The sequence below is a fragment of the Tachyglossus aculeatus genome, chromosome 1, assembly GCF_015852505.1.
Source record: "Tachyglossus aculeatus isolate mTacAcu1 chromosome 1, mTacAcu1.pri, whole genome shotgun sequence".
NCBI classification, from domain to species: Eukaryota; Metazoa; Chordata; class Mammalia; order Monotremata; family Tachyglossidae; genus Tachyglossus; species Tachyglossus aculeatus.
This window is the reverse complement of record NC_052066.1, coordinates 99,839,701-99,867,572: the sequence shown is the minus strand read 5'-3', so window position 1 is coordinate 99,867,572 and position 27,872 is coordinate 99,839,701. Positions and strand designations below refer to the sequence as shown.

Sequence of the window (27,872 nt, the reverse complement as noted above, 5' to 3'; positions counted from 1 at the left end):
ATGCTGAGTAGCAGCGTGGCTCAGTGGAAAGAGCATGGGCTTTGGAGTCAGAGATCATAGGTTCAAATCCCGGCTCTGCTACTTGTCAGCTGTGTGACTTTGGGCAAGTCACTTCACTTCTCTGGGCCTCAGTTATCTCATCTGTAAAATGGGGATGAAGACTGTGAGCCGCCTGTGGGACAACCTGATCACCTTGTAACCTCCCCAGCGCTTAGAACAGTGCTTTGCACATAGTAAGCACTTAATAAATGCCATTATTATTATTATTATTATTATTTGGTTTCTGTCAAGTTTTCCCAACTTCCCCTTACGATATGGACCTAAACTAGATCCAACTAGGGGTCTCCTTGGGGGTCCGGCACACGCATAGCAGACTTCAGGAACAACAATCCAGTTCACCCTAACCCTTGGACTGCTCAAGGACCTAGTTCAGATGGTCTGGGGGTGTGTCTTGGAAGTCAAGTACCGAGAGCAGACTGTAAGCTCTTTGTGGGCAAGGAAACCGTCTGTTATATTATTATATGTACTCTCCCAAGTGCTTAGTACTACAGTGCTCTGCACACAATAAGCACCCAATAAATACAAGTGACTGACTTAGGGGTAAGCCCAGATCTATGAGACAGCTGATGCCTACAGGTTTTTCCTTCCCCCTACTTACAAGCAGCATGGCATAGTGGATAGGGCCTGGGCTTGGGAGTCTGGAGGTCATGGATTCTAATTCTGGCTCTGGCACTTATCTGCTGTGTGACCTTGGACAAGTCACTTCACTTCTCTGTGCCTCAGTTATCGCATCTGTAAAGTGGGAATTGAGACTGTGAACCTCACGTGGGACAAGGGACTGTGTCCAGCCCGATTCACTTGTATTCACCCCAGCTCTTAGTACAGTGTAAGCCCTTAACAAATACCATCATTTTGTTTTACAACCTTGGTTCCACCCAAAGCTGCAAGCATGCATAAGAAAACCTCCCACTGTACCCTAAGCTAAAGTGCTCTAAAGACTTCATTTAGCATGGCACACTCTACCATGACCCTTCCGCTAGATTGTCAGCTCCTAAGGGCAGGGATCATGTCTATCAGTTCTATGGTATTGTACTCTCCCAAGCACTCAGTAAAGCGCTCTGCATACAGTAGGCACTCAATAAATACCACTGATTGATTGTCCTTTTTTGTCTTTTCTTGCAGATAAGTTATTAGTCATCACTGTAGCAACAAAAGAAACTGATGGATTTCATCGATTTATGCAATCAGCAAAATACTTCAACTATACTGTGAAGGTATTGTATGGTCTTATGTTTGGGATAAATACTGGAAGTTCTCATCTTCCTGGTAATTGATATTTGGTTGTGGGGGGCACCTACCAGCTTTCAGCATGGCTTAGTGGAAAGAGCATGGGCTTGGGAATCAGAGGTTGTGGGTTCTAATTCCCGCTGTGCCACTTGTCTGCTGTGTGAGCTTGGGCAAGCCACTTAAATTCTCTGGGCCTCAGTTACATCATCTGTTAAATGGGGATTAAGGCTGTGAGACCCACATGGGACAACCTGCTTACCTTGTATCTTCCCCAGTGCTTAGAACGGTACTTGGCACATAGTAAGTGCGTAACAAATATCATAATTATTATTATTGTCATCCTTCGTTGCTGGGGATTTAGTATGGCATTCTTATGCAGGACCTATGCACTGATTGTTAATTGGCTATTTAGAAACTTAAAGCAGTTTAGTAGTAATAACAATAATTATGGCATTTGTTAAGCAGTAACTATGTGCCAGACACTGTACTAAGAGCTGAAAATTATGGTATTTGTTAAGCGCTTACTCTGTGTCAAGCACTGTTCTAAGCACTGGGGTAGATACAAGGTAATCAGGTTGTCCCATGTGAGGCTCACAGTCTTCATCCCCATTTTACAGGTGAGGGAACTGAGGCACAGAGAAGTTAAGTGGCTTGCTCAAGGTCACACAGCAGACAAGTGGTGGAGCCGGGATTAGAACCCATGTCCTCTGTCTCCCAAGCCCATGCTCTTGCCACTAAGCCACACACAAATATACAAAGCCAATGTGGTTAATCTCTTCATATACCCAGAGAATAGGGTGGCTGTTCTTTTGGTTTTATTCTAGGCAGTTCAGTTTTGAGCTTTGTCCCTTGCTACTATAGCTATTGCATCAAACACCTTTATGTCCAGTATATTTATTTTAAATGCCCAACTCTCCCCTCTGTGTCTCCTGACACCGAGGCTTTTTTTTTTTCTTTTATGGTATTTGTTAAGTCCTTACTATGTACCAGGCACTGTACTAAGCTCTGGGGTAGGTACAAGCTAATCAGGGTGGAAGCAGTCCCTGTCCCACATTGGGCTCACGGTCTTAATCCCCATTGTACAGGTGAGCTAACTGAAGCACAAGAAGTTAAGTGACTTGCCCGAGGGCACACAGCAGAAAAGTGGAGGTCAGGATTAGAACCCAGGTCCTTCTCACTCCCAGACCTGAGTTTAATGTGTTAAACAGAAGAATTTCCAGACCTTGACACTGAGTAAAAGCAAAGTGGTTTCTCCCAGACCTGGCAGGAGCTACTTACCTGCTTTTACTCAGTGTCAAGGTCTGGAAATTCTTCTGTTTAACACATTAAACTCAGGGGCCGAGGGCTGTGTGATTCCAGAATGTGTGTGTGCATACACACACATAAACACTCACAAGCACATATTCATTCATTCATTCAATCATATTTATTGAGCGCTTACTGTGTGCAGAGCACTGTACTAAGCACTTGGGAAGTACAAGTTGGCAACATATAGAGACGGTCCCTACCCAACAGTGGGCTCACAGTCTAGAAGGGGAAGACAGAGAACAAAACAAAACATATTAGCATAATAAAATAAATAGAATAAATATGCGCAAGTAAAATAAATAGAGTAATAAATTCGTACAAACATATATACATATATACAGGTGCTGTGGGGAGGGGAAGGAGATAAGGCTGGGGGGAGGGGGAGGAGGGCGAGAGGAAGGAAGGGGCTCAGTCTGGGAAGGCCTATAGAACTAAACTTTTCATCCCTTAACCTTTAACACCTTATTTTAAAACAGGAAGTAATGCATCTAGGGAAGGGGAACCTCAAGACAAGAGTTTGAGCTGAAAACGTTGACTTCATAATGGTTTAATAGAGAGAGCCTAGGCCTAGGTGTCAATCAATCAGTGATATTTTTTTAGCACTTACTTTGTGCAGAGTACTATTCTAAGCCCCTGAGAGAGTATATTACAGTGATGTGAGCCCTAGTTTCCGCTCTGACATGGATTGGCAGTGTGATTCTTGACAAGTCTCAGTCCCTCTGGGCATCACTTTCCTCACTGGGAAAATGTGGGTAATAATGTCCCCATCGCACAGGGATGTTATGAGAACAGAATGATATAAACTGAATGTTAAAGGTCAGTCAATCAATTAATCATATTTATTGAACAGTTACTGTGTACAGAGCATCATACTTAGTGCTTGGGAGAGTACAGTGTAACAGAGTTGGTATACAAGGTCTTATGGAAAATAGAAGCATTGTACAAATTGATGGTATTATTCATTACTAAGCATTACTAGCATTACAGAGACACAGTGTGGTTCAGTGGAAACAGCTCGGGCTTGGGAGTCAGAGGTCATGGGTTCTAATCCCGGCTCCGCCACATGTCTGCTGTGTGACCTTGGGCAAGTCACTTAGCTTCTCTGAGCCTCAGTTCCCTCATCTGTAAAATGGGCATTAAGACTCTGAGCCCCACGTGGGACAACCTGATGATCTTGTATCTACCCCAGTGTTTAGAACAGTGCTTGGCACACAGTAAGCACCTAACAAATACCATCATTATTATTATCAAGTGTTCGGGAGAGTACAGTATAACAGAGTTGGTAGACATGTTCCCTGCCCAGAAGGATTTTACAGTTTAGTCTTTGAAGTCTGTCTCCACCCTCTCCCCAACCCTACTACAACCCCATACTTTTCTCCCCCTCTCTCCAGTGAAAAGTCAATATGCCTCCAATCATTTCCCCACTGCATTTTAATATATTTGCTCTTGAAACTATATTTCTCATTAAGCATTTTACAGTTATATTAACCTTACCCAGATGCTGTTATGAGTCATAAAGCAGTGAAAGGAGGACCTTAGTTTGGATGGCTCCTCTTGGATACAGCAGATTCTGTCCTGAGCAGGAAAACAGTTTAAGGCAACAAAAATTACTTAACATCTAGTATTTTCCTTGGCCACTGTCCATTCCTCTCCCTCTGTTGAACTAGGGTAATAGTATCAGAGAGAATTTGGTAAAAGAGTGTACATGTTCCTTTCCTTTTTCGCTTGGGCTGACGGGTGTGTCTCCATGTGACGGGAAATAATTATGAGTTCCTTTCTTGGTTTGGATAGCTACTTATTTCTGAAATGATGTAACTGGCAATCTATTTTTGAAGATTTATTGTTGAAAAATGAGCTGGTTTTGCTTTTCTGTTGCTGGGGAAAATGTGGGTTTGGATCTCTGCTTCGGTTTCTCTTATAGGCCTCCTAATTAGCAAGTCTATCATCAAGTCTTGGATTTTCTCTTTTGATGTGTGCCTGCAGTTTCTGCAGTAACTGAGTGTTTTGTTTTCAGGTGCTTGGTAAAGGAGAGGTTTGGAGAGGCGGAGAGGGCATGAACTCCATAGGTGGGGGCCAGAAAGTGCGATTGCTGAAAGAAGCAATGAGAGACTACGCTGACCAGGAAGACTTGATTGTGATGTTTACTGAATGGTAGGACAATTTGGATTGATTTTATACTCTTTGCATCACAAGGCATTTGTATCCTTATATGGACGATATCTCACATTCCCAACATGTTAAAAAGCGCTTAGTACAATGCTCTGCATGCAGTAAGAGCTCAATAAATACGATTGAATGAATGAATGAAAAGCCGTTTCAATAAGACAGTCTTCCCTGCCCAGTAATTTTCACCTCTGTTAGGAATGTATCCATGGGATTGCCAGTGAATCAATGTCATATTTATCGAGCACTCACTGTGTGCAGAACACTGTATTAACTGCTTTATTATTAATAATAATAATTTTGGTATTTTTAAGTGCCTACTATGTACCAGGCACTGTACTACGTTTGGGGGTGGGAGACAAGCAAATTGGGTTGGACACAATCTCTGACCTATGTGGGGCTCACAGTCTCGGTCCCCATTTTACAGATAAGGTAACTGAGGCACAGAGAAATAAAGTGCCTGTCTACTTGTTTTGTTTGTTGTCTGTCTCCCCGTTCTAGCCTGTGAGCCCATTGTTGGGTAGGGACTGTCTCTATTTGTTGCAGAATTATACTTTCCAAGCACTTGGTACAGTGCCCTGCACACAGTAAGCACTCAATACATATGATTGAATGAATGAGTGAACAAATAAAGTGACTTGCCCAAAGTCACACAACAGACATGTAGAGGAGCTAGGATTAGAACCCAGGTCCTTCTGATACTCTGACTCTCTATCCACTATGTCACACAGCTTCTCATACAGTACAGTATAATAGAGTTGGTAGACGTGTTCCAATGGGGATATAAATTGGATATCTCAGAACTTAGAACAGTGCTTTGCACATAGTAAGCACTTAATAAATGCCATCATTATCATTATATCTGCAATTTACACAGTGCTTAGCAGATTCCTCAGCACACAGTTAAGTGCTGGGCATATCAACCAATATACCCAGAAGCAGTAGTAAATGCTTAATGACCTGACGTCTCCTCCTGAAACAGAAAAACGTTGTCACAAGCATCAGTGTCAATGCCCCCCAATGATTGACATCAGTGAGAAGAAATTCTATAAGAAGTGTCATTTCCAACAAGCTGATTTTCCAAGAAACATTTCGATACAGTTGGAAACGTGAAGAAAAGTATCTCCCCTTCTAGACTGAAAGCTTGCTGTGGGAACCTGTTCACTAACCTATCAACTCTGTTGTACTCTCCTAAGCGCTTAGTACAGTGGTCTCCATACAGTATGTGCTCAATAAATATCCCTGATTAATTGAACCACATGGGATTGGAAAGCCATAAACAATAGTCTACTATTTGTCAATGAGCTCATCAGTATCGACAGTATTTTTTTCCACATTTCATATCCAAAGTATTCATTGAGCATCTAGTGGGTGCAGAGCACTGTACTGTACAAATGATGTGATGGATGCTATCGCTGTCTTTGAGAATCTTAAGATCTAATGGGGTATACAGTAAATATAACTGAAGAATGGACAAAGATAAGGGTGAGAAATTTGATTCCGTAATATACGTGTGACCAAATGAATAAACAGATAAATACAAGACAACTGAGGTGCCAATGAAATGGGTAGGGGTTAAACTTTCCTGGGAGAGGTGGCTTTTTCATAACAATTTGAAGGAGAGGAGAGTGAGGTTTGGTAAAGGCATCAACAGTGAGTTGAAGAGTAGAGAGTGAGAGACTGCAGGGGCATAGGATGGAAGGAGAAAGTTCATGAGCTAGAGTGTAGGGGTAGAAGAGAAGAGATAGGCAAGAGGGAGGCTGCTGTTGGGAAAGCCTGAAAATTACTGATCTGGGGTTTTTCAAATGAGAAGAGAGAGCCGTTGGAAAATGTGCTAAACGTCTACTCCTTCATACATTCATTCATTACATCGTATTTATTGAGCACTTACTGTGTGCGAAGCCCTGTACTAAGCGCTTGGGAAGTACAAATCGGCAACATATAGAGACGGTCCCTACCCAACAACGGGCTCACAGTCTAGAAGGGGGAGACAGACAACAAAACAAGACATGTGGAGGGGTGTCAAGTCATCAGAACAAATAGAATTAAAGCTAAATGCACATCATTAATAAAATAAATAGAATAGCGAATGTGTACAAATAAAATAAACAGAGTAATGAATCTCTACAAACATACATACAGGTGCCATGGGGAGGGGAAGGAGGTGGGGTGGGGGGGATGGGGAGGAGGAGAAGAAAAAGGGGGCTCAGTCTGGGAAGGCCTCTTGGAGGAGGTGAGCTCTTAGTATGGTATTCATAGTCTAAGGAGGAGGGAATACAGGTATTAAATCTCCATTTTACAAATGAGTCAACGGTGGCAGAGGTCATTAAATGACAGGCCCAAGTTCACACAGTGGCAAGGGTTAGAGCCAGAATTAGAACCAGTTCCTCTGATTCCCAGGCTCATAGTCTTTCTACTAGGCCATGCTGAAGAGAATGTATTATAGAAAGATATCCAGACTCCTCTGACAGCTGAATGCAAAATTCTTGGAAAACAAACGTACATGCGGGGAACTTCATGCCTGAAGTTGTCCTGTTAGAGAAAACAACACCCACTGCCCTCTCTGATGCCAACAGTGCATGTCATCTTGGCAAAATAATATGTTCTTGGCAGCCAGCAGACAACGTACAGGCTGCTTTCCAGGGCTTAAAGAGGAAATGACTGCCAGGAAATTAGTGAAGAGTAATCTACTGCAATCCTCTCAGGGTTGCACCTGGAGAGTTTCCAGTACTCTACCAGTCTCGACTACAGGAGGGAGAGTCAAGCAGAAGCCTATCCATTCCATTCCCAGCTTGGGCAGTGGCTAGCGAGTGGAAGGCAATCTACTACAAGTCAAAACTCACTTGTGCTGAGCAGCAGCGGCCTGAGAGAGAGTCGAGGGCAAAGACTCGTTTAGTGCATGGAAGGAGGCAATGGTAAACCACTTCAATAATTTTACCAAGAAGACTCTATGGATACAGTACCAGAACGGTTGCAGATGGAAGTGGGACATTCTGGGAGAGATGTGTCCATGGCGTCAGTATGGGTTGGATACAACTCGACAGCATAACACCACAACAACAGTTTACTTCTAAAATGCTAATATTGCAAGGGTGTTGGATTGCTACGTGCCATGAGTTTCCAAACGATCAGCATCCATTTGCCGTTCCATCCAGAGAGCAACAGGGAGGTTGGGAGGAATGGGAGAACATTCTGCCTTCTGGAATTCCAGTGGCCCAGTCTTTTCTGCCCCAGTATCCCCTGATTTAGCTCCCACTGGCCATATCTGGGATGGTTTCTCCCTTCCTAGCCCACACCATCTGTGGTCATCTTTGCCTACCTTCCCGTCATCAAGGGTCCCTGCTCCCGGGATCCTCCGTGCTCACTAGGCTGGGGGTAAAAGCTGCACCCTCACACTCTCAGAAGGGCACCTGTGTAACTGTCTCCTTCCCTCCCGCCATGAATGTACCCTTATCTCTGAACCCCAAGGACCTCAAAATTCTTCTCTTCTAGCCTCAGAACTTTCTGAGGTGGTTTTTATTTTACTCATTTGTTTGTGCTGTGATTTAATGTTTCATCATTCCTTATGTGTTAATCTCCAGTCTCTTCTCCCCACTTAGACTGTTAGATTGTGAGCCCCCCCGAGAGACATGGACCACATCTAATTTCTACCTGTGCAGTCTTTCTTAGCACTCAGTACAGTGCTCTGCACACAGTAAGGGCTTACAAAATACCATTACTTTCACTATTATTTGACAGGGGCCTTAATTAATTTGATTCTGAACTTTCCAGAACATAGGCATGCCTGTTGATGAGAAATGGCTATGAATAGTTTCTTTTCTGTGTCCCGCTGTTTTGTCCCTTTCGTAACCATCTCTGACTGAGCATCTCCCAAAATTCATGGTATCTGATGACTTACTTTTTGCCTCAGCAATCCCAACTTCAGCAATCAGCAACTTCCTTGGGGCATCATTTCTGGGTGAGGGACAAAGGGAGATTGTTGTTTGTTTGTACTATTTAGTCTGTCAGGAGTCAGATGTTCCCTGGAGCTATCCTGGCCATGGCTACAGAGTGTGACAGCTCTTAATTTACTACATTGTGGCTGAGAAGAAAAATGCTGACATGCCTCCTTCCTTGTTGAGAAGATGGGTTGCTAATGTTTATTAATAGAGTGTTCTCCCCTTCCATAGGAGGAAAGAAAAATTTTCAGGGCTGGAAAATTTTCAGATTTTCCACATATGAAAATCTTGAAATAATAAAATGTTTTTGGCACTGGGGGGTGACCGTGAGTATACTGCTTCTGATTTCTCATCAGTGTCACTGCCTTGGGTTTCAGAAAATGCCCACAATTCTTTTTATGTATTGTAAAATGTCCTTGTTGAATTTTCCTCAACTATTTATTATACATTAGAAAACCACTCAGTAACAATAACATTTATTAAGTGCTCACTTTGTGCAGAGCAGTGTACTATTAAGCTCTGGAAAATAATACTTGGATAGAGATAAGATGAGAATCCTCATTATGGGCAGGGAATGTGTCTGCTAACACTCTTGTATTGTACTCTCCCAAGTGTTTAGGACAGCACTCTGTACATAGTAAGTGCTCAGTAAAAAAAACATTGATTGATTGATTGATTGATCTCTGTCCCTCCAGGGACTTATAATCTAAGAATAAAAGACTGCGTGGTGACATGCACATAAAGGGAGAGGGAACAATAAAACACAAAGGCAGCATAAGACATGATAAAATATATATATTGAAAACAGAAATCAGTAGGTACTGTGGCTAGAGCAGCAGAATTTCAGGTTCCTCACAGTTTATTGTCCTACGGTGATTTACAGGCATCTTTCATGCACCCACACTTACAGCTTCTTCAAGTTGTGATAATGGCCACATTTTGGGATATATTTGGGTAGCTAAGAAAAAGAACCATCAGGAATAGGTTTCCCATAGATGTTCTATCATGCAAAATTATTTCACTTTTTCTTTGCAAGGCTTAAAAAAAATTGCTATATTTGTCATTCTAAGCGGGCCAGTGTGGGCCCAGGAGCCTGAGGTGAGAAGCATGAGAAGCAGCGTGGCTCAGTGGAAAAGAGCCTGGGCTTTGGAGTCAGAGGTCATGGGTTCAAATCCTGGCTCCGCTACTTGTCAGCTATATGACTTTGGGAAAGTCACTTAACTTCTCTGTGCCTCAGTTCCCTCATCTGTAAAATGGGGATTAAGACTGTGAGCCCCACATGGGACAACCTAATCACCTTGTAACCTCCCCAGTGCTTAGAACAGTGCTTTGCACATAGTAAATGCTTAATAAATGCCATCATTATTATTATTATGAGGTGGTGGCAGATTTGTCTTTCTCCATGGAGCAACCACATTCATTTAAGAAGATTTATGTGGTGCATGGGCTCTGTTTGCCTATTCAAAGGTTGTTGGGGGTGGGGGGGGAACAGGAGTTCTGAATGCAGTCATTTTCCGCCCTTTCAGATCCTCCCTTTCCTCTCCATCCATACCGCTACCCTGCTCATTCAAGCTCTCATCCTATCCCGTCTGGACTACTGCATCAGCCTTCTCTCTGATCTCCCATCCTCGTGTCTCTTTCCACTTCAATCCATACTTCATGCTGCTGCCCAGATTATCTTTGTCCAGAAACGCTCTGGGCATATTACTCCCCTCCTCAAAAATCTCCAGTGGCTACCAATCAATCTGTGCATCAGGCAGAAACTCCTCACCCTAGGCTTCAAGGCTGTCCATCACCTCGCTCCCTCCTACCTCACCTCCCTTCTCTCCTTCTACTGCCCAGCCCGCACCCTCCTCTCCTCTGCCGCTAATCTCCTCACCGTACCTCGTTCTCGCCTGTCCCACCATCGACCCCCGGCCCACGTCATCCCCTGGGCCTGGAATGCCCTCCCTCTGCCCATCCACCAAGCTAGCTCTCTTCCTCCCTTCAAGGCCCTTCTGAGAGCTCACCTCCTCCAGGAGGCCTTCCCAGACTGAGCCCCTTCCTTCCTCTCCCCCTCGTCCCCCTCTCTATCCCCCCCATCTCACCTCCTTCCCTTCCCCACAGCACCTGTGTATATGTGTATATGTTTGTACATATTTATTACTCTATTTTACTTGTACATATCTATTCTATTTATTTTATTTTGTTAGTATGTTTGGTTTTGTTCTCTGTCTCCCCCTTTTAGACTGTGAGCCCACTGTTGGGTAGGGACTGTCTCTATATGTTGCCAATTTGTACTTCCCAAGCACTTAGTACAGTGCTCTGCACATAGTAAGCGCTCAATAAATACGATTGATGATGATGATGATTTTCATCTGGAGTCTTCTAGACTGTGAGCCCACTGTTGAGTAGGAACCATCTCTATATGTTGCCAACTTGTACCTCCGAAGCGCTTAGTATAGTGCTCTGCACACAGTAAGCGCTCAATAAATATAATTGAATGAATGAATGAGTCTCTGTGACGTGGACTAAAATCAGACTTCTCCTAGTTGATAGTCAGCAATTGAAGCCCATGAACTCAAATAACTTAGTCATTAGCTTGTACAACATTTCATTATATCAGTAGGAATGTTTGCCAACCCTGCACCATTCCCAGTTTCTCCACTTTTTCAGAATGGAAACTTCTTCTGTTGGCCTCAGTAAAGCTGCAGCGAATGATCCCACTCTAGAAAGGCAAGCCAGTTTTTCCCACCTCTGAAAGAGCAGGTTAACAATTACCACATTTGGATTTGGTTCATTTCACTTGTTTTCTGCCACCTCCTCCAGTGAGATTCCTTACCTGGGTGGAATATTCCATTTTGAGCAAAGCATCACTATGACACTAAGAATTCATGCTTGCAAAGCCATGCAAACTTTTTTCCTGCAGTTTTATCGTTTCTGCATTTTCTACCTAATTTTCCACTTCTGATTGTTGCCCAGTATTGTTGGGTGCTGTCAATAGCTGATGGGGTATCAGCATTTACTTGAACATAATAGAGGAGGAAAAGACTGTATTTATTGTAGGGGTTCCTCAAGGTTCAGTTCTTGGTCCCCTTCTGTTCTGGATTTACACTCACTCCCTTGGTGACCTCATTTGCTCCCATGGCTTCAACTATCATCTCTACGCTGATGACACCCAAATCTACATCTCTGCCCCTGCTCTCTCCCGCCTCTCTCAATCAATCAATCAATCGTATTTATTGAGCGCTTACTATGTGCAGAGCACTGTACTAAGCGCTTGGGAAGTACAAATTGGCAACACATGGAGACAGTCCCTACCCAACAGTGGGCTCACAGTCTAAAAGGGGGAGACAAAGAACAGAACCAAACATACCAACAAAATAAAATAAATAGGATAGAAATGTACAAGTAAAATAAATAAATAAATAAATAAATAGAGTAATAAATATGTACGACCATATATGCATATATACAGGTGCTGTGGGGAAGGGAAGGAGGTAAGATGGGGGGATGGAGAGGGAGACGAGGGGGAGAGGAGGGAAGGGGCTCAGTCTGGGAAGGCCTCCTGGAGGAGGTGAGCTCTCAGCAGGGCCTTGAAGGGAGGAAGAGAGCTAGCTTGGCGGAGGGGCAGAGGGAGGGCATTCCAGGCCCGGGTGATGACGTGGGCCGGGGGTCGACGGCGGGTGATCGGGTTTTCCAGGCTCGCATCTCCTCTCCAGGCTCGCATCTCCTCCTGCCTTCAGGACATCTCCATCTGGATGTCTGCCCGCCACCTAAAACTCAACATGTCCAAGACTGAACTCCTTGTCTTCCCTCCCAAACCCTGCCCTCTCCCTGACTTTCCCATCACTGTTAATGGCACTACCATCCTTCCCGTCTCACAACCCACAACCTTGGTGTCATCCTCGACTCCGCTCTCTCGTTCACCCCTCACATCCAAGCCGTCACCAAAACCTGCCGTTCTCAGCTCCGCAAAATTGCCAACATCCACCCTTTCCTCTCCATCCAAACCGCTACCCTGCTCATTCAAGCTCTCATCCTATCCCGTCTGGATTACTGTATCAGCCTCCTCTCCGATCTCCCATCCTCCTGTCTCTCCCCACTTCAATCCATACTTCATGCTGCTGCCCGGATTGTCTTTGTCCAGAAATGCTCTGGCCATGTTACTCCCCTCCTCAAAAATCTCCAGTGGCTACCAATTAATCTGCGCATCAGGCAGAAACTCCTTATCCTCGGTTTCAAGGCTGTCCATCACTTCACCCCCTCCTACCTCTCCTCCCTTCTCTCCTTCTCCAGCCCAGCCCGCACCCTCCGCTCCTCTGCCGCTAATCTCTTCACTCTGCCTTGTTCGTGCCTGTCCCACTGTCGACCCCCGGCCCACGTCATCCCCCTGGCCTGGAATGCCCTCCCTCCCCACATCCGCCAAGCTAGCTCTCTTCCTCCCTCCAAGGCCCTACTGAGAGCTCACCTCCTCCAGGAGGCTTTCCCAGACTGAGCCCCCTCCTTCCTCTCCCCCTCCTTCTCCTCTCCATCCCCCCCGCCTTACCTCCTTCCCTTCCCCACAGCACCTGTATATATGTATATATGTTTGTACGTATTTATTACTCTATTTATTTATTTTACTTGTACATATTTATTCTACTTATTTTATTTTGTTAATATGTTTTATTTTGTTCTCTGTCTCCCCCTTATAGACTGTGAGCCCACTGTTGGGTAGGGACCATCTTTGTATGTTGCCACTTTGTACTTCCCAAGCGCTTAGTACAGTGCTCTGCACACAGTAAGTGCTCAATAAATACGATCAAATGAATGAATGAATGTTACCCCCTAACAGCCCGCAACCTCAAGGACATATTTAGTCCTCAAGGAGAGTGTCTGGATTTGTCTGACTCTCCTGTGGAAGGAAGTCTTGAGGCGTTTTTCATGGTTTCCTGTTCTTTCAACATAGTTCAATAAATACTTTTCAAGATTATGATGATAATGGGACAAAGAGCTAGGTTGAAAGTGTTAAATGGTAAAAGAACTTCATCCCAGATCACATCCTGATCCACCCCTTCGTTCATGATTGGGTCAGTGGTTTGGATTTAGGGGCTAGAAACTGAAAGATCCATCCGTGATGGTGTTGGCAAAGAATTCCTACTTCTTAAATTGGCTAGACTCTGACTGTATGGATTCCAGGAAAGAATGGTTCCCACCCCATCTTTAGAGGAAAGATATTTTTTTCAGTGCCTAGGAACATTTAGTGACTGTTGAAGAAGAAGCAAAAGAACCCAGAATTATTTTTGTGAACCTGGTGCATTTTTCATTGTTAAGCTTGTCTGTCTGACTTATTGTGACCAAAAATAATCTTACCTAGCATAAACTATGATTTTTGTGTTCCAGTACAGCTAAACTCTGATAAAAGGACAAGGTTATTCATTCACACATACACTATTATTAATAATAATTATTATAATAATAATGGCATTTGTTAAATGCTTACTGTTTGCCAAACACTGTTCTAAGCGGTCGGGTAGATATAAGGTAATCAGGTTGTCCCACGTGGGGCTCAGTCTTAATCTCCATTTTACAGGTGAGGTAACTGAGGTACAGAGAAGTTAAATGACTTGCCCAAAGTCATACAGCTGATTAGTGGTGGAGATGGGATTAGAACCCACGACCTCTGACTCCCAAGTCCGTCTCTTTCCACTAAGCCACACTGCGTTGGTAATGATTTTTATTAAAATAGGACTATTAGTACTATTCCTTTAACTTCCACTGAAATTATTGTTTTAGCTTCCAAATATAAATTTTTAGAACCACAGATGTTGTATGTTAATTGGAATTTAACCCAGTAATGCCAGTTGTTAAATTTTTGTGTCCCTTTCCCCCAGATTACCAGTCAAAACGTTTTATTGGAGTTATGTAAATATTTTTATACTCTACTATTTTTTCTGTCAATCCATTTTACTGCCTATAGACTGTAAGCTCCTTGTGGGCTAGGATCACATCTGCCAACTCTGTTGTATTGAATTAGTGCTTAGTACAGTGCTGTGCACAGAGTAGTAAGCTGTCAGTACATACCACTGATTGATTAATTGTTCTAATGTACCAACTTGCTCTGGGAGCATTTGACATATTTTACTTAAGATCCAGATTCATTCATTCATTCAATCGTATTTATTGAGCATTTATTGTGTGCAGAGCACTGTACTAAGTGCTTGGGAAGTACAAGTCGGCAACATGTAGAGACGGCCCCAGTTCTTTTCCCATATGCTTCTTTCTCTGTACCCTTTGCTTTCCCCTTCTCTCTATTCCTTTTTTTTCTCTTATACCAGCGTTGCAGCCTGTCTTATAGGGAACACAGGCAAAAATGCAGTAAGTCTTTCCATTTTAATGGTCAAGTTTCCATTTTCTTAAATGGAAATACTGAGGAAAATAACAGTGGAAATATTCAGGGGCCACGAAAAACCTGGAATTCAGTAATTTTGGATAGTGCTGCTTTTTAAAGAATAAAGTTAACAAAGCCTGAAGTCTAAAAGAGTGTAAGTATGTAGGGAGGTAATCATTGTGACCAAAGCTGTCTTTTATCCCTTGGTTTGGCTTCAGAACCCACTCCTCAAATCCTGGAACACAGAACCCATTCTGTCTTTTTTTGGAGAACAATGAATAAAATTGTTCTTGCAAAACAAGTAAACTTGTAGGTTTGTTTGAAGTGCCATCCAACATATTTCTTTCTAATAATATTTTCTAAATATATCACATAATCACACAGTGACCACACCTTCCTTGTCTATTTTTGAAGATTGGAAAAATCAATCAATCAATCAATCAATTGTATTTATTGAGCGCTTACTGTGTGCAGAGGACTGTACTAAGCACTTGGGAAGTACAAGTTGGCAACATATAGAGACCGTCCCTACCCAACAGTGGGCTCACAGTCTAGAAGGGGGAGACAAAGAACAAAACAGAACATATTAACAAAATAAAATAAATAGAATAAATATGTACAGCTATGCTTTCATTTCACCTTCATTCTTCTTGGGCTTTTCATCCATCTTTTCCATGAATGCTTTAAATCTGATTTAAAAATTTTAGAAACATTCTTTATCTCATTCAATTTGAGATGAGTCATTTTAAATTCTTACTGTCTAGAACAAATGCTGTGGTGTTTATTTTTTTAACACAGAAACTCAGAGGCTGGACCACAATAAGAGCAAACAGTTTACTAAATATTGGGCCCGATTTTACCAGTGTCTAAGCTACTTCCTCCTAGTACGGTAAAACCTATGGAAGATGCCTACGTTTTTCTGCCCACTAAAGCAGTAAATGGTTCTCAAGTGACTTGACAGAATTCAGATGCCAGGAAGTAGCTAAACTTTAGTTGCAAAAAAATCTGATCCAACAAATTTTGAGTCTTGACCAATGACCAGTGCACTTTAACTATTCTTTCTTCAATCTGGAAGCATTTCATCCAGCCGTAATCCCCATCATCATCATCATCATCAATCGTATTTATTGAGCGCTTACTGTGTGCAGAGCACTGCACTAAGCGCTTGGGAAGTACAAGTTGGCAACATATAGAGACAGTTCCTACCCAACAGTGGGCTCACAGTCTAAAAGGGGAAGACAGAGAACAAAACCAAACATACTAACAAAATAAAATAAATAGAATAGATATGTACAAGTAGAAAAAGGTTGTCAAGGACATGCAGCATTTCACATTTTCTCCTCTTTCTCTCCCCTCTTTGTCCAGCTTTTGATGCAGCAACTATGTTATGGACTGTGTAAAAATTATGATTTTGGGGGTTATGTTCATGGTTGCTTGGTTGGAGCTGCTTATCACTGTCACTCACATTGAAAAGCTGGTTGTGGGCATGGAGCTCATTTATTCTTGTTCTGTACTCTCCCAAGTGCTTTTAGTACAGTGCTCTGCGCACAGTAAGTGCTCAATAAATACGATTGAATGAATGAAAAAAAGTCTTAAAAGTTTCAGATGAGACAGGAAGCAACCTAAACCAAAGAGCATGAACCTGGGAGCCAGAGGACCTATGTTCTAATCCTGGCCCCGACACTCACCTGCCCTATTACCTTGGGCAAGTCACTTAACTTTTTTGTGCCTCATTTCCCTCATCTGCAAAATGGGAATTCAATAGCTGTACTCCTCCTTACTTAGACCGTGAGCCCCATCTTGAATCTACCCAAGTATTTGGAATATAACAAACACCACTATTAGGTACGTGGAAAAAAAGAAAGATGAGTGCTGCCCAGGTCATTGTCAGCATCTTTGGCTGAACCAATCAGGATAATGAATCTTAAGCTACAAGTCTCAAATATGGCTTGATTTCCTCAACTATAAAGTGGACACATATACCAGCAGCTTTTTAGAGAGGCCAGAATTATTATAAATTGACTCTTAATCTTATCAATGTGGCATTAACCGTTTTCTGCTGATTGTGTTTACAGCCATCCCAATGACTGAGTAGTAATAACCATTTTAATAATGGTGGAAACACGATGGCATATGAATTTGGTTCTTTTTTTTCACGAAACAGTAGAGAAATTCTGAAATGGGCTGACTTTTTAGAGGTCTGAGCCATCTCTGGATCTGAAAGTTATTGATTGGGCATGGTCAACTCTTTCAGGAGAGAAGGAGTAGGAGAAATGATCAGAAATGGGCAAACGTTCTAGGGAGGGAAGAAAGACGGGAATTGTGGGAATTCTCTTTTAAAGTTTGGCATCTCCTCACACCCCATAGGGGATGAAGAATGATCCACGTCAACAACTGAGAATTTTGTTGAGTGTCACACCCTCCTTGCTGACCTACTGAGAACTAATTTAGAAACCTTTCCAGTTTCTGGTTTCCGGTAGGATTAGTCTTGCTGTTGAATTTCAGCTCCCTGCAAGGGGGCCTGACTGGGCCAAAATTTGCTGCCCAGGGGCTGCTTACAACAGTTTCACTGTTTCCTGAGCCCCGACTCACCCAGCTTAAAGGCCCTCTTTGTTGCAGCCATTTGGGTTTGTGGTTGACTGACATAAACACGATGAGATTTAGTTGGACTTTGCACTCATTGTGGTGTGGAGGAGCAGATTGCTCTACCACTCACTTTGCATTTCATACTATGTAGAGCCTGCAGACTCTGTGAACGCACTCTGTGAAAGACACAGACTTGAGAAAAATCAGTGGAATGACTGTGGTGTATTGAACAATGATCCATGGTGAGCAGCTGAATGTTATGCTATGTCACAGATCCCCCTGACTGCCTTAAAATTAGCGTTCTTTTATTTCTGGAAAAAAATATTGAAAATCAAAACATGACTTAAAGCACTATTGGAGCAAAATCCCTATGGAAAGCAACAGCCAAAATGAGTAGACTCCATGAAACTGGCTGTGAGGAATGTGGGTGCCCCTTCATAAACAAAATGTATTTACCCTGACATCCTGAGCCGTGACATTAACAGAGTTGCCTTTTACTGCTTGAATGGCGTTAGTGACTATCCATTTTTCTGTCCTTTAGCTTTGATGTCATTTTCGCTGGTGGTCCTGAAGAGCTACTAAGGAAGTTCCAGAAGATTAACCACAAGGTGGTGTTTGCAGCCGATGGATTATTGTGGCCAGATAAGAGATTAGCTGATAGATATCCTATCGTCCATATTGGAAAACGTTTCCTGAACTCAGGAGGTACTCTGGATGACCCTAAAAATGTTTTCATAATCTAAACCATGATTGGAATAAGGAACAGAAATGAAAGTGGCCAAAATAGCTGATTGAGATATGATAGACGCATGTCTTTTTAATCTTGGATTGTTATCTTCTGTGAGATAATATGGTATCAACATGGAAGGGAGAAAGGGGCTCAGTTATTTTCTCTGACTTGGGAATGCAATTGGTGATCACATCTAAACTACTATTAAAATGGTTTTAGTTAACTTTGTTAGGTTTTCTAAAGGTTTTGCTACAGATAAAAAAGTGATTTATTTTTGTGACAAGAGCTGGGGTCATGAACGGGGAATACTGCCCTTCATTTGAGATGTAGAAAGGAAAAGAACAAAAGAAGAAAAACTCTTCTATAACGTTCTGGATTTTTTTTTGTAGGGGTGTCATTATTTTGCTTCTGAAATGTCATGATGTTATGATTAAATGCTGTTGAGAGGCAGATTTCAAAATCTTTGGACCAGTTGGGAAGGATTCTTGGAGTAATTGAGTATTTATACTGTCTATTTTCTGCCTTGCTTACAGAGCCGAGTCTGTTTTGAGAGACACATGCAATTCAGAATAAAATATTTATATTGTCATTTTATATTGGTGCCTCTGTCATTTCACTTGGTTACTGAGAGCACCAGTGAGAGAAAACCCTTCCTCTTTCTGTTGTCCAAGTATTTTGAGCCCCCTGTGGGACAACCTGATCACCTTGTAACCTCCCCAGTGCTTAGAACAGTGCTCTGCACATAGTAAGCACCTAATAAATGCCATTATTATTATTATTATTATCACTCTGTAGCCCCAGCAACCACCGTAGTCTTTAGGTGCAACATGAAAAGGACATCAAAGGGGAATAGTAGAGCAACTTTATGCATGTGGTTGAATCACTTTCTCTTAAACAGCTATTGATACTGGGCCAAACATGGCCCATGTTAATACAATTTTCATGGGACTACCATTTCTAGACTCTGAGCCCACTGTTGGGTAGGGACTGTCTCTATATGTTGCCAACTTGTACTTCCCAAACGCTTAGTACAGTGCTCTGCACACAGTAAGTGCTCAATAAATAGGATTGAATGAATCTAGGAGTCGGAGGAAGTGGAGACATCCGGGCTTCCTCCTCATAAAGTGGCAGACAGTCAATCAATCAATCAATCAATCAATCAATCGTATTTATTGAGCGCTTACTATGTGCAGAGCACTGTACTAAGCGCTTGGGAAGTACAAATTGGCAACACATAGAGACAGTCCCTACCCAACAGTGGGCTCACAGTCTAAAGGGGGAGACAGAGAACAGAACGAAACATACCAACAAAATTAAATAAATAGGATAGAAATGTACAAGTAAAATAAATAAATAAATAAATAAAAAGAGTAATAAATATGTACAACCATATATACATATATACAGGTGCTGTGGGGAAGGGAAGGAGGTAAGATGGGGGGATGGAGAGGGGGACGAGGGGGAGAGGAAGGAAGGGGCTCAGTCTGGGAAGGCCTCCTGGAGGAGGTGAGTCTCAGCAGGGCCTTGAAGGGAGGAAGAGAGCTAGCTTGGCGGAGGGGCAGAGGGAGGGCATTCCAGGCCCGGGGGATGACGTGGGCCGGGGGTCGACGGCGGGACAGGCGAGAACGAGGTACAGTGAGGAGATTAGCGGCAGAGGAGCGGAGGGTGCGGGCTGGGCAGTAGAAGGAGAGAAGGGAGGTGAGGTAGGAGGGGGCGAGGTGATGGAGAGCCTTGAAGCCCAGGGTGAGGAGTTTCTGCCTGATGCTCAGATTGATTGGTAGCCACTGGAGATTTTTGAGGAGGGGAGTAATATGCTCAGAGCGTTTCTGGACAAAGATAATCCGGGCAGCAGCATGAAGTATGGATTGAAGTGGAGAGAGACACGAGGATGGGAGATCAGAGAGAAGGCTGGTGCAGTAGTCCAGACGGGATAGGATGAGAGCTTGAATGAGCAGGGTAGCAGTTTGGATGGAGAGGAAAGGGCGGATCTTGGCAAGACAGACGTGGAAGATGGTGGTAATGGGTTAAACCAACTACAGATGGTTAGGGAGAAGTAAAAACATCAAACATCTGTTTTTTCACAAATTAATTTCTGACTAATTTCCAGTATCGTTATTAGAAACCATTAGGAAGGAGGTGAACTTGTCTGCCCCAAATATTCCAAATAATAGGAGTACTCCAGGCATGGATAAGTTAACATTCCTGAGTACTCTGCTGCTTCCTAAATTGTAAGTTCATTTACATTTGTAAACCTCTCTGTATCGGAATTTCATTTGACTTGTTTTCTTAGTTTGTAGATTTCATATTTTTTTCCTCAGTTAAATACATAGACATATTTATTTAGTTCCTTGTGGGTTTGAAGCTGATATTACCAATGGCGAGGGTATGTTTTTGTTTTTTGCCAATGAGTGGTGATTTTGGCTTATGAAACTGATGTGCGTCTGATAATCCCTTCCAAATTGGACGTGTGTAGCAATATTGTCTATTGCTACAGTGTCACAGCTGTTCCCCACCTTTTCTGGAGCCATTTTAATTTTTCCTTCTTGGAATCATGATTGCCCCAAAGCCTCTACTTCAAGCTAATCATCCCATTTCTAACTATTGTGTGTGAGGATGACCTGTCTTCTGCTGCTGACTTCCATCTGGTCCTTGAGATTCCTCTGCTTCAGCGTCTCATAGATAGAAAGTTTTAAGAAATCAGAATTTCCTCTTAGGAAGGAGAATATGGTATTTGGAAGAATACTTTCTTTGGAAGGAGCTCCAGATAGTTGTAATCCTTTCAGCCTGCCCAACATGCTCAGAACTGTAAAATGAAAAGGGAAAATGAGACGACAAGTTAAAATCTGCAACTAGATGGGAAGCTCCTTGTGGGCAGGGAAAATGTCTACCAACTTTGTTATATTGTACTCTGCCGAGCACTTAGGAGAGTACTCTACATAATGTAAGTGCTCAATGAATATGATTTGTTGAGTGATTGATTGCTTCTTTGTTTTGTGGCAGGATTAATTGGCTATGCCCCCTCTGTCAACCAGATTGTTCAGCAGTGGAACCTGCAGGACAATGATGATGACCAACTCTTTTACACTAAAATTTATATTGATTCCATTAAAAGGGTAAGTGGCATTATGGATTCAGTGGGAAAGGGAAATGCTTTAATTCTTTTGGAAGCTGCTTAATTTCATGGGTTTTTTCTCTTTTTTTTCCTTTTCAATGGTATTTTTAAGCATTTACTATGTGCCAGGCACTGTACTAAACAGTACAATGCCTCCTCAAACCCCCTAATAAAAAGATTAATGATGGTATTTGTTAAGCTCTTATTATGTGTCAAGCACTCATCTAAGTGCTGGGGTAGATTCAAGCTCATCAGGTTGGTCACAGTCCCTGTCCCTCTTGGAGCTCACAGTCTTAGTTCCCATTTTACAGATGCGGTAACTGAGAGACAGGGAAGTTAAGTGACTTGCCCACGGTCACACTGTAAAGAAGAGGCAGAGCCACGATTAGAACCCAGGTCTTTCGGCCTCCAAGGCCTGGACTCTTTCCTCTAAGCACACTTCTTCAGTTGTTACATAGAAGATACATATGAGCCATGGTAGGCAAAACTACTTAAAAACCTGGTGATTAGATTTTCTGAGAGTCATGTTTCAGTCATGGCTCCGCCACTTGCCTGCCGTGTGACCTTAGGCAAGCCACTTAACTTCTCTGTGCCTCAGTTAGCTCATCAGTAAAATGGGAATTAAGACTGTGAGTCCCACGTGGGACAACCTGATTACCTTGTATGTACCCCAGCACTTAGAACAGTGCTCGGCACATAGTAAGCACTTAGCAAATACCATAATTATCATTTATTATTGTTACACATAGTAAGCACTTAACAAATGCCATAATTATTATTTCTTATTGTTATTATTAGAGAAGCCATGTTGTCTATCGGAAAGAACATGTACCTGGGATTCAGAAGATTTGGATTCTAATCCTGGCTCCACCACTTGTCTTTTATGTAACATTGGTCAAGTCACTTAACTTCCCCGTGCCTCAGTACCGCATTTGTAAAATTGGGATAAAAACTGTAAGCCCCATCTGGGATGTGGACTGTGTCCAACCTGATTAACTTGTTTCTACTCCAGCAGTTACTATAGTACCTGGTACGTAGTTTATGCTTAACAAGTAAATACCGTTAAAAATTGTGTTTAAGTGGCTAACCGATTTAAATTAGATCCATATTTTCATGTATAATAATAGCCTTAAAGTCATAGCAGTGGCTTGAGGAGGGCCATGATGGATATCAAGGAGAGCCGACATCACATAATTCTCCCAAGCACCGTTTGGGACCAGCCTCTGAAACTGAACTCTGTGTGATTGGACCATTATTCTGACCCAGTTAGACATTGCTTATGTTCTAATTAACTTTGTATTAGTCCCATCACATTTATAATAATGTTCTCCAGAATTTTCAAACCCTGACACAACTGTGTAAGGAAACTTTGTTAAACTCCCAAGAAACTTCCAGCAAAATATGTGGTCTTCTCATTAGGTCATTGAAAATGCTGATTTCCTTTGTGTGCTGTTTAATGCCCATGGACATATATTTTAATACATAGTACACACATTTACTCTCTGGTTTCTTAAAGAAGAAGGCTCAGAGTGATAATTATCAACTTCAATTATAGTTTCATTTGTGAAGAGGGACTTGAGCAAAGATTTTGTGAAATGAAATGTGAACATTAGTTCAGAAATACTCCAGATGGTTCCAAGGCCTTTAAAACCCTTTACAGGACAAGGTAGGGGACTTAGGGTTATTCCAGGATTGAAAGAGAAGACTTTAAAAGCTGACCAGAAACATTAGAGTGCAGCTTTGCACCTACTGGGGACACAAAATGTGGGTTAGTGCTGTTATTTCCTCTCTTGAGATTCCCCAAACCCATTACAGGGCTTCTTGTTCCCCAAGGTATCAGGTGTGGAGACCTGATTGTATAAAGCCTCCATCCAATCGGGGATGTTATTAAATTGTGGGAAATGTCCAATTAGGACATGTTCCAACCAGCGTAACAAAGGCTTACACCGTGTTTGGAGCATTCACAATGCAAACCACCTGTATATGTTTAAGACTCCTACTTTTGGTTTTTAGACTAAAGAAAAAATGTGAAACCTGTTTAATAAGGCTTGAATTGTTGACACTTAATTGACCGTCAAGTCTGCTTCTGAGCTCTACCTACCAGATCAAGCCAAACTATTCAATTTGATTTTTTTTAATTTAGTAGTCTTAGGTTCAATCTGATCATTCAGTTCTGATCATTCAGTCACCTAGTGTTGCCCTGAGAAGGTTTGTCATGACCTTTCAGGGGATATCTTTAAGCAAACCAGTACTCTGCTTATAGACACTTTAGGATGAATTATGTATGCTGGTAGGATACTATTTAATATCTGAAACCCATTACAAAGCACTGAATAATGCAAATACAAAAATGGGAACCCTTAAGTGATAATGACACTTCTTTCCAAGAGAATGAAAAGAGCCTAGAAAATGTAAACTTTTTTTAAAACAGAAACCCTTCTAGCTTTGCCAATGTGGAATTCAATTACAGGAATGTTTTAAATAGACCCATCTATCTTAGCCAAACTATTCAATTTGATTTTTTTTAAAGTTAGTAGTCTTAGGCTCAATCCGATCATTCAGTTCTGATCGTTCAGTCACCTAGTGTTGCCCTGAGAAGATTTGTCATGACCTTTCAGGGGATATCTTTAAGCAAACCAGTACTCTGCTTATAGACACTTTAGGATGAATTATGTATGCTGGTAGGATACTATTTAATATCTGAAACCCATTACAAAGCACTGAATAATGCAAATACAAAAATGGGAACACTTGAGTGATAATGACATTTCTTTCCAAGAGAATGAAAAGAGCCTAGAAAATGTAAACTTTTTCAAAAACAGAAGCCCTTCTAGCTTTGCCAGTGTGGAATTCAATTACAGGAATGTTTTAAGTAGACCCATCTATCTTAAACACCAGTGTTTCATGTTATTACAACTACAGAAAATTTATGTTTTAGCAAACTTCTGGGAGCCTTCTGTTTTCATGCAATGATTGGCCTGCTAAATATCATTGAACTGTATACTTAAGTTCTGCTTAGCATAAGGACACAGAGATACAAACTCATAACATTTTTTTACCATTTTCTCTATTTCTGATTTACAGAAAGCCATTAACATCACCTTGGATCATAAATGCCGGATTTTCCAGAACCTAAATGGAGCTATTGGTATGCAGGCTCTTTCCTTTGTTTCCCTTTTTAGCCATTTTTAGGAGTGATCTGAGTTTTCCTACTGGAGTTTTAAGAGAGGGGATATTAGTAGTTTAAATTTAGCTTTGCTAGCAGCCTTGTTTAGAACAGTCATTTGATAGACACTGCGTCACTGTTTAGACAATTTGTGATTTTAAAACACATGTTGCCTATAAACCTCACTGCCAAAATAAAATTAGGCCTTCTGTTCTGCTTCCTTGTCCTTTAGTTATTTCCTTGACCTGCTTCAATAAATCAGAGAACTCTAGGTTTGTTTTATTTCTCACTTGGAAATTATCTTCCGTAGAGAGAATGTGCTTGGTCTTTAAAGGAAAATTACTGACTTGGGACTTCCACAATATCATTACTGAGCATAGAATATTTGGCCCTTAAATTATAATTCATGTCATCTCTCTTATCTTTTGGCTTTTGCCCTTAATTTTAGGTGGGTCTTGTGTTGATTGCCTTTTAGGTCATGAAGCTGGGTTTTTTTTTTTAATTGTTATTCTTTGCTGAGAAGCTGAGGAGTGGGTTTTTTTTGCTTGGGTGATACATTTTCTGACTGTCCAATTCAGCTCTCTGCTAGGCCAAGAGCACAAAAGGGATGTTGGTAAATTATTCATATCCTGCTTCCAGGATACATAGTTTTCTACACAATTTGGAGTTGGTGGTGCCATTTATATGCCTGCTGTCACTATAACCAGCTCACCCAGTTAGGGGAAAATAAAAAATAATAATAATTTTGGTATTTGTTCAGTGCTTACTCTGTACCAAGCACTATATTAAGCACTGGAATAGATAGAAGGTAATCAAGTAGGACATAGCCCCTTCCTCACAAGGGGTTCACACTCTGGTTTAGGATAAAGGGGATTTGAGTTTGAGAGGGGGAAGGGAATGAAGGAAACAAGTCCCGGAAAATTGTTTCATCCTGGCAGAGTAGACCTGAATTCCAGGGAAATGGGCTAAGAATCTGTTAGTGGATCTGATATATCAACCTAGCAGTATAGTCTACGATGGGGCTGATGACACCAGAATCATTCACCCAGGGATTCTGATTGCCCTTCCTCAGGGTAAGTGGGACCATGTTTCAAGTTTCAGAGAGTGGTACTTTAGTAGCAGAAAGATGATAATAGGCTTTCACAACTGTCTGATTTACTCCCAGAGGAATCCTGGTCCAGATTAAATGGGGAGACAGATACTAACATAATAAGTAAGAAAGAGAAACAGGATAGGTAATGAATTAATGCTCGCAAAAGAGGGATGGATATCAAAATACTAAGGGAGGTTGTGTGTTCACAAGTGCTCAGGTGATGCAGGAGTGCTAAGGTGGCTTTAGACTGGGGGCGGTGAGAATCTAATCTGAGGAGAGTAAAAGTTAATCAGGGAAGGCTTCTTGTCAGAGATGTGAAAAGAAGAGGGCTTTGGAGGTGGGAATAACTGGGGTCTGCCATATGTGAAGTGGGAGCACGTGGTCAAAGGGTCTGCAGAGGGAGAGACAGAACAAAATTCCAGCACAATGACAGACTACTGTAAATATATTTTTTTACACTGTTGTTGTGTTTTAATGATATTGGTTAAGTATTTACTGTGTGCCAGGCACTGTCCTAAATTCTGGGGTAGATACAAGGTTGTTTACGTCCATGTCCCTCATGGGGCTCACAGTCTTAATCCTCACTTTACAGATAAGGAAACTGAAGCCCAGAGAAGTTAAGTGACATGACTAAGGTCATACAGAAGCCAAGTGGCAGAGGCAGGATTAGAACCCATGTCCTCTGATTTCCAGTCTGTGTTTTATCTACTGGGCCATGCTGTTTCCCATGTTTCATTGCTGGTATGAAACCTTGCTGGAGGATTTCATTAGTAGTTTCAAAAGATGTAATTTGGAAGACTGCGACCACTATGTGGGACAGGGAGTGTGTCCAACCTGATTAACTTCTATCTACCCCAGCACTAGGTGCAATGCTTGACACATAGTAAGAGCTAAGAAATAATAATAATAACAATATAATGCAATCACTGGGGCAGCCACATGTTTTTGTCTTATTCTGATTTTTTTTTCTTCTAGATGAAGTTCTTCTGAAATTTGAAAATGGAAAAGTGAGAGCTAAAAACTCCTTTTATGAAACCCTGCCAGTGACAATTAATGGAAACGGACCAACTAAAGTAAGTAAAGGGCCTGTCTGAATGCCTTTGTCATTCATTCATTCAATCGTATTGATTGAGTGTTTACTGTGTGCAGAGCACTGTACTAAGCGCTTGGGAAGTACAAGTCGGCAACATATAGAGACGGTCCCTACCCAACAACAGGCTCACATGGGCAACATGGGCCAGGTTCACATGAATAACTGTCCTGAGCTGTCTGACATACAGAGAAACAGTATGAAACAGTATGAGAAACTTGTGAAACAGTATTTAGTTAGGTTCAGCTTCCTCTAACCTCCAAAAAGGTTGCCTGGTTTGAAATCAACATAACATGCCACTAGCCTAAGCTCAGTGGTCAGCTAAACTTCTCCTGAATCTGTGCCGAAGTTAGCAGCTCCAATTTTTTACACTACAAACTCATTACAGAACCATTTTTTGAGAATCACATTGTATGTGTTAAGGAACTACTGAAAAATAATAGAAAAATAAATTGGGATCTCTGACTTTATGAATATATTTTTAGAAGGGCTAAAGTGCAACACGGTGTATTTACTAAGTGTTAGTATTATGTCTAGATTTTAGGGTTTTTAGAAAATATTTGTCTTGTCTAAACTATTTTTCCCAGTGTTTTATGTGTCTTAAAAAAACCATCCGCGATTTGGTTGAGCCAGCAATGGAAATAAAGTTCTCTTACTCTGCATACTGACTGACATTTTGGTGGCAGGTTGAGTAAGAATCAACTTGATTATCCCCTCCTTTGATTGGAGGAAAATTTTGTTTTTTCTGTGTCATATTCATTTCTGACATGTAAAATGGGTCTTTGTGTATAGCCTAAAAGAGAATGTCCTACTGCCGGTTACCAGCTGGGTCAGACTTTCTCAGTGAAGTGTAGAGAAGCAGTGGGGCTCAGTGGAAAGAGCCTGGGCTTTGGAGTCAGAGATCATGGGTTCAAATCTCAGCTCCGCCCCTTGTCAGCTCTGTGACTTTGGGCCAGTCACTTCACTTCTCTGGGCCTCAGTTATCTCATCTGTATAATGGGGATTAAGACTGTGAGCCCCACGTGGGACAACCTGATCACATTGTAA

The 27,872-nt window shown here is 41.9% G+C and overlaps 1 protein-coding gene and 1 non-coding gene across 3 annotated transcripts in view; both read left to right on the top strand.

Annotated features, from left to right (window-relative positions):
* The window catches only part of PLOD2 (procollagen-lysine,2-oxoglutarate 5-dioxygenase 2), a 116,058-nt gene that overhangs the window by 46,487 nt on the left and 41,699 nt on the right, over positions 1–27,872 (top strand). For both annotated transcript variants that reach the window (XM_038748722.1, XM_038748714.1), the window contains exons 2-7: positions 1,183–1,274; positions 4,610–4,746; positions 18,176–18,339; positions 21,365–21,477; positions 24,561–24,624; positions 26,711–26,808. In XM_038748722.1, the coding sequence (XP_038604650.1) occupies positions 1,183–1,274; positions 4,610–4,746; positions 18,176–18,339; positions 21,365–21,477; positions 24,561–24,624; positions 26,711–26,808 (668 nt within the window). The remainder of the gene's footprint in view (positions 1–1,182; positions 1,275–4,609; positions 4,747–18,175; positions 18,340–21,364; positions 21,478–24,560; positions 24,625–26,710; positions 26,809–27,872) is intronic.
* On the top strand, positions 7,454–7,591 carry LOC119937032. Its single transcript, XR_005453906.1, has one exon. It is a non-coding gene; the product is annotated as a small nucleolar RNA SNORA7 (small nucleolar RNA).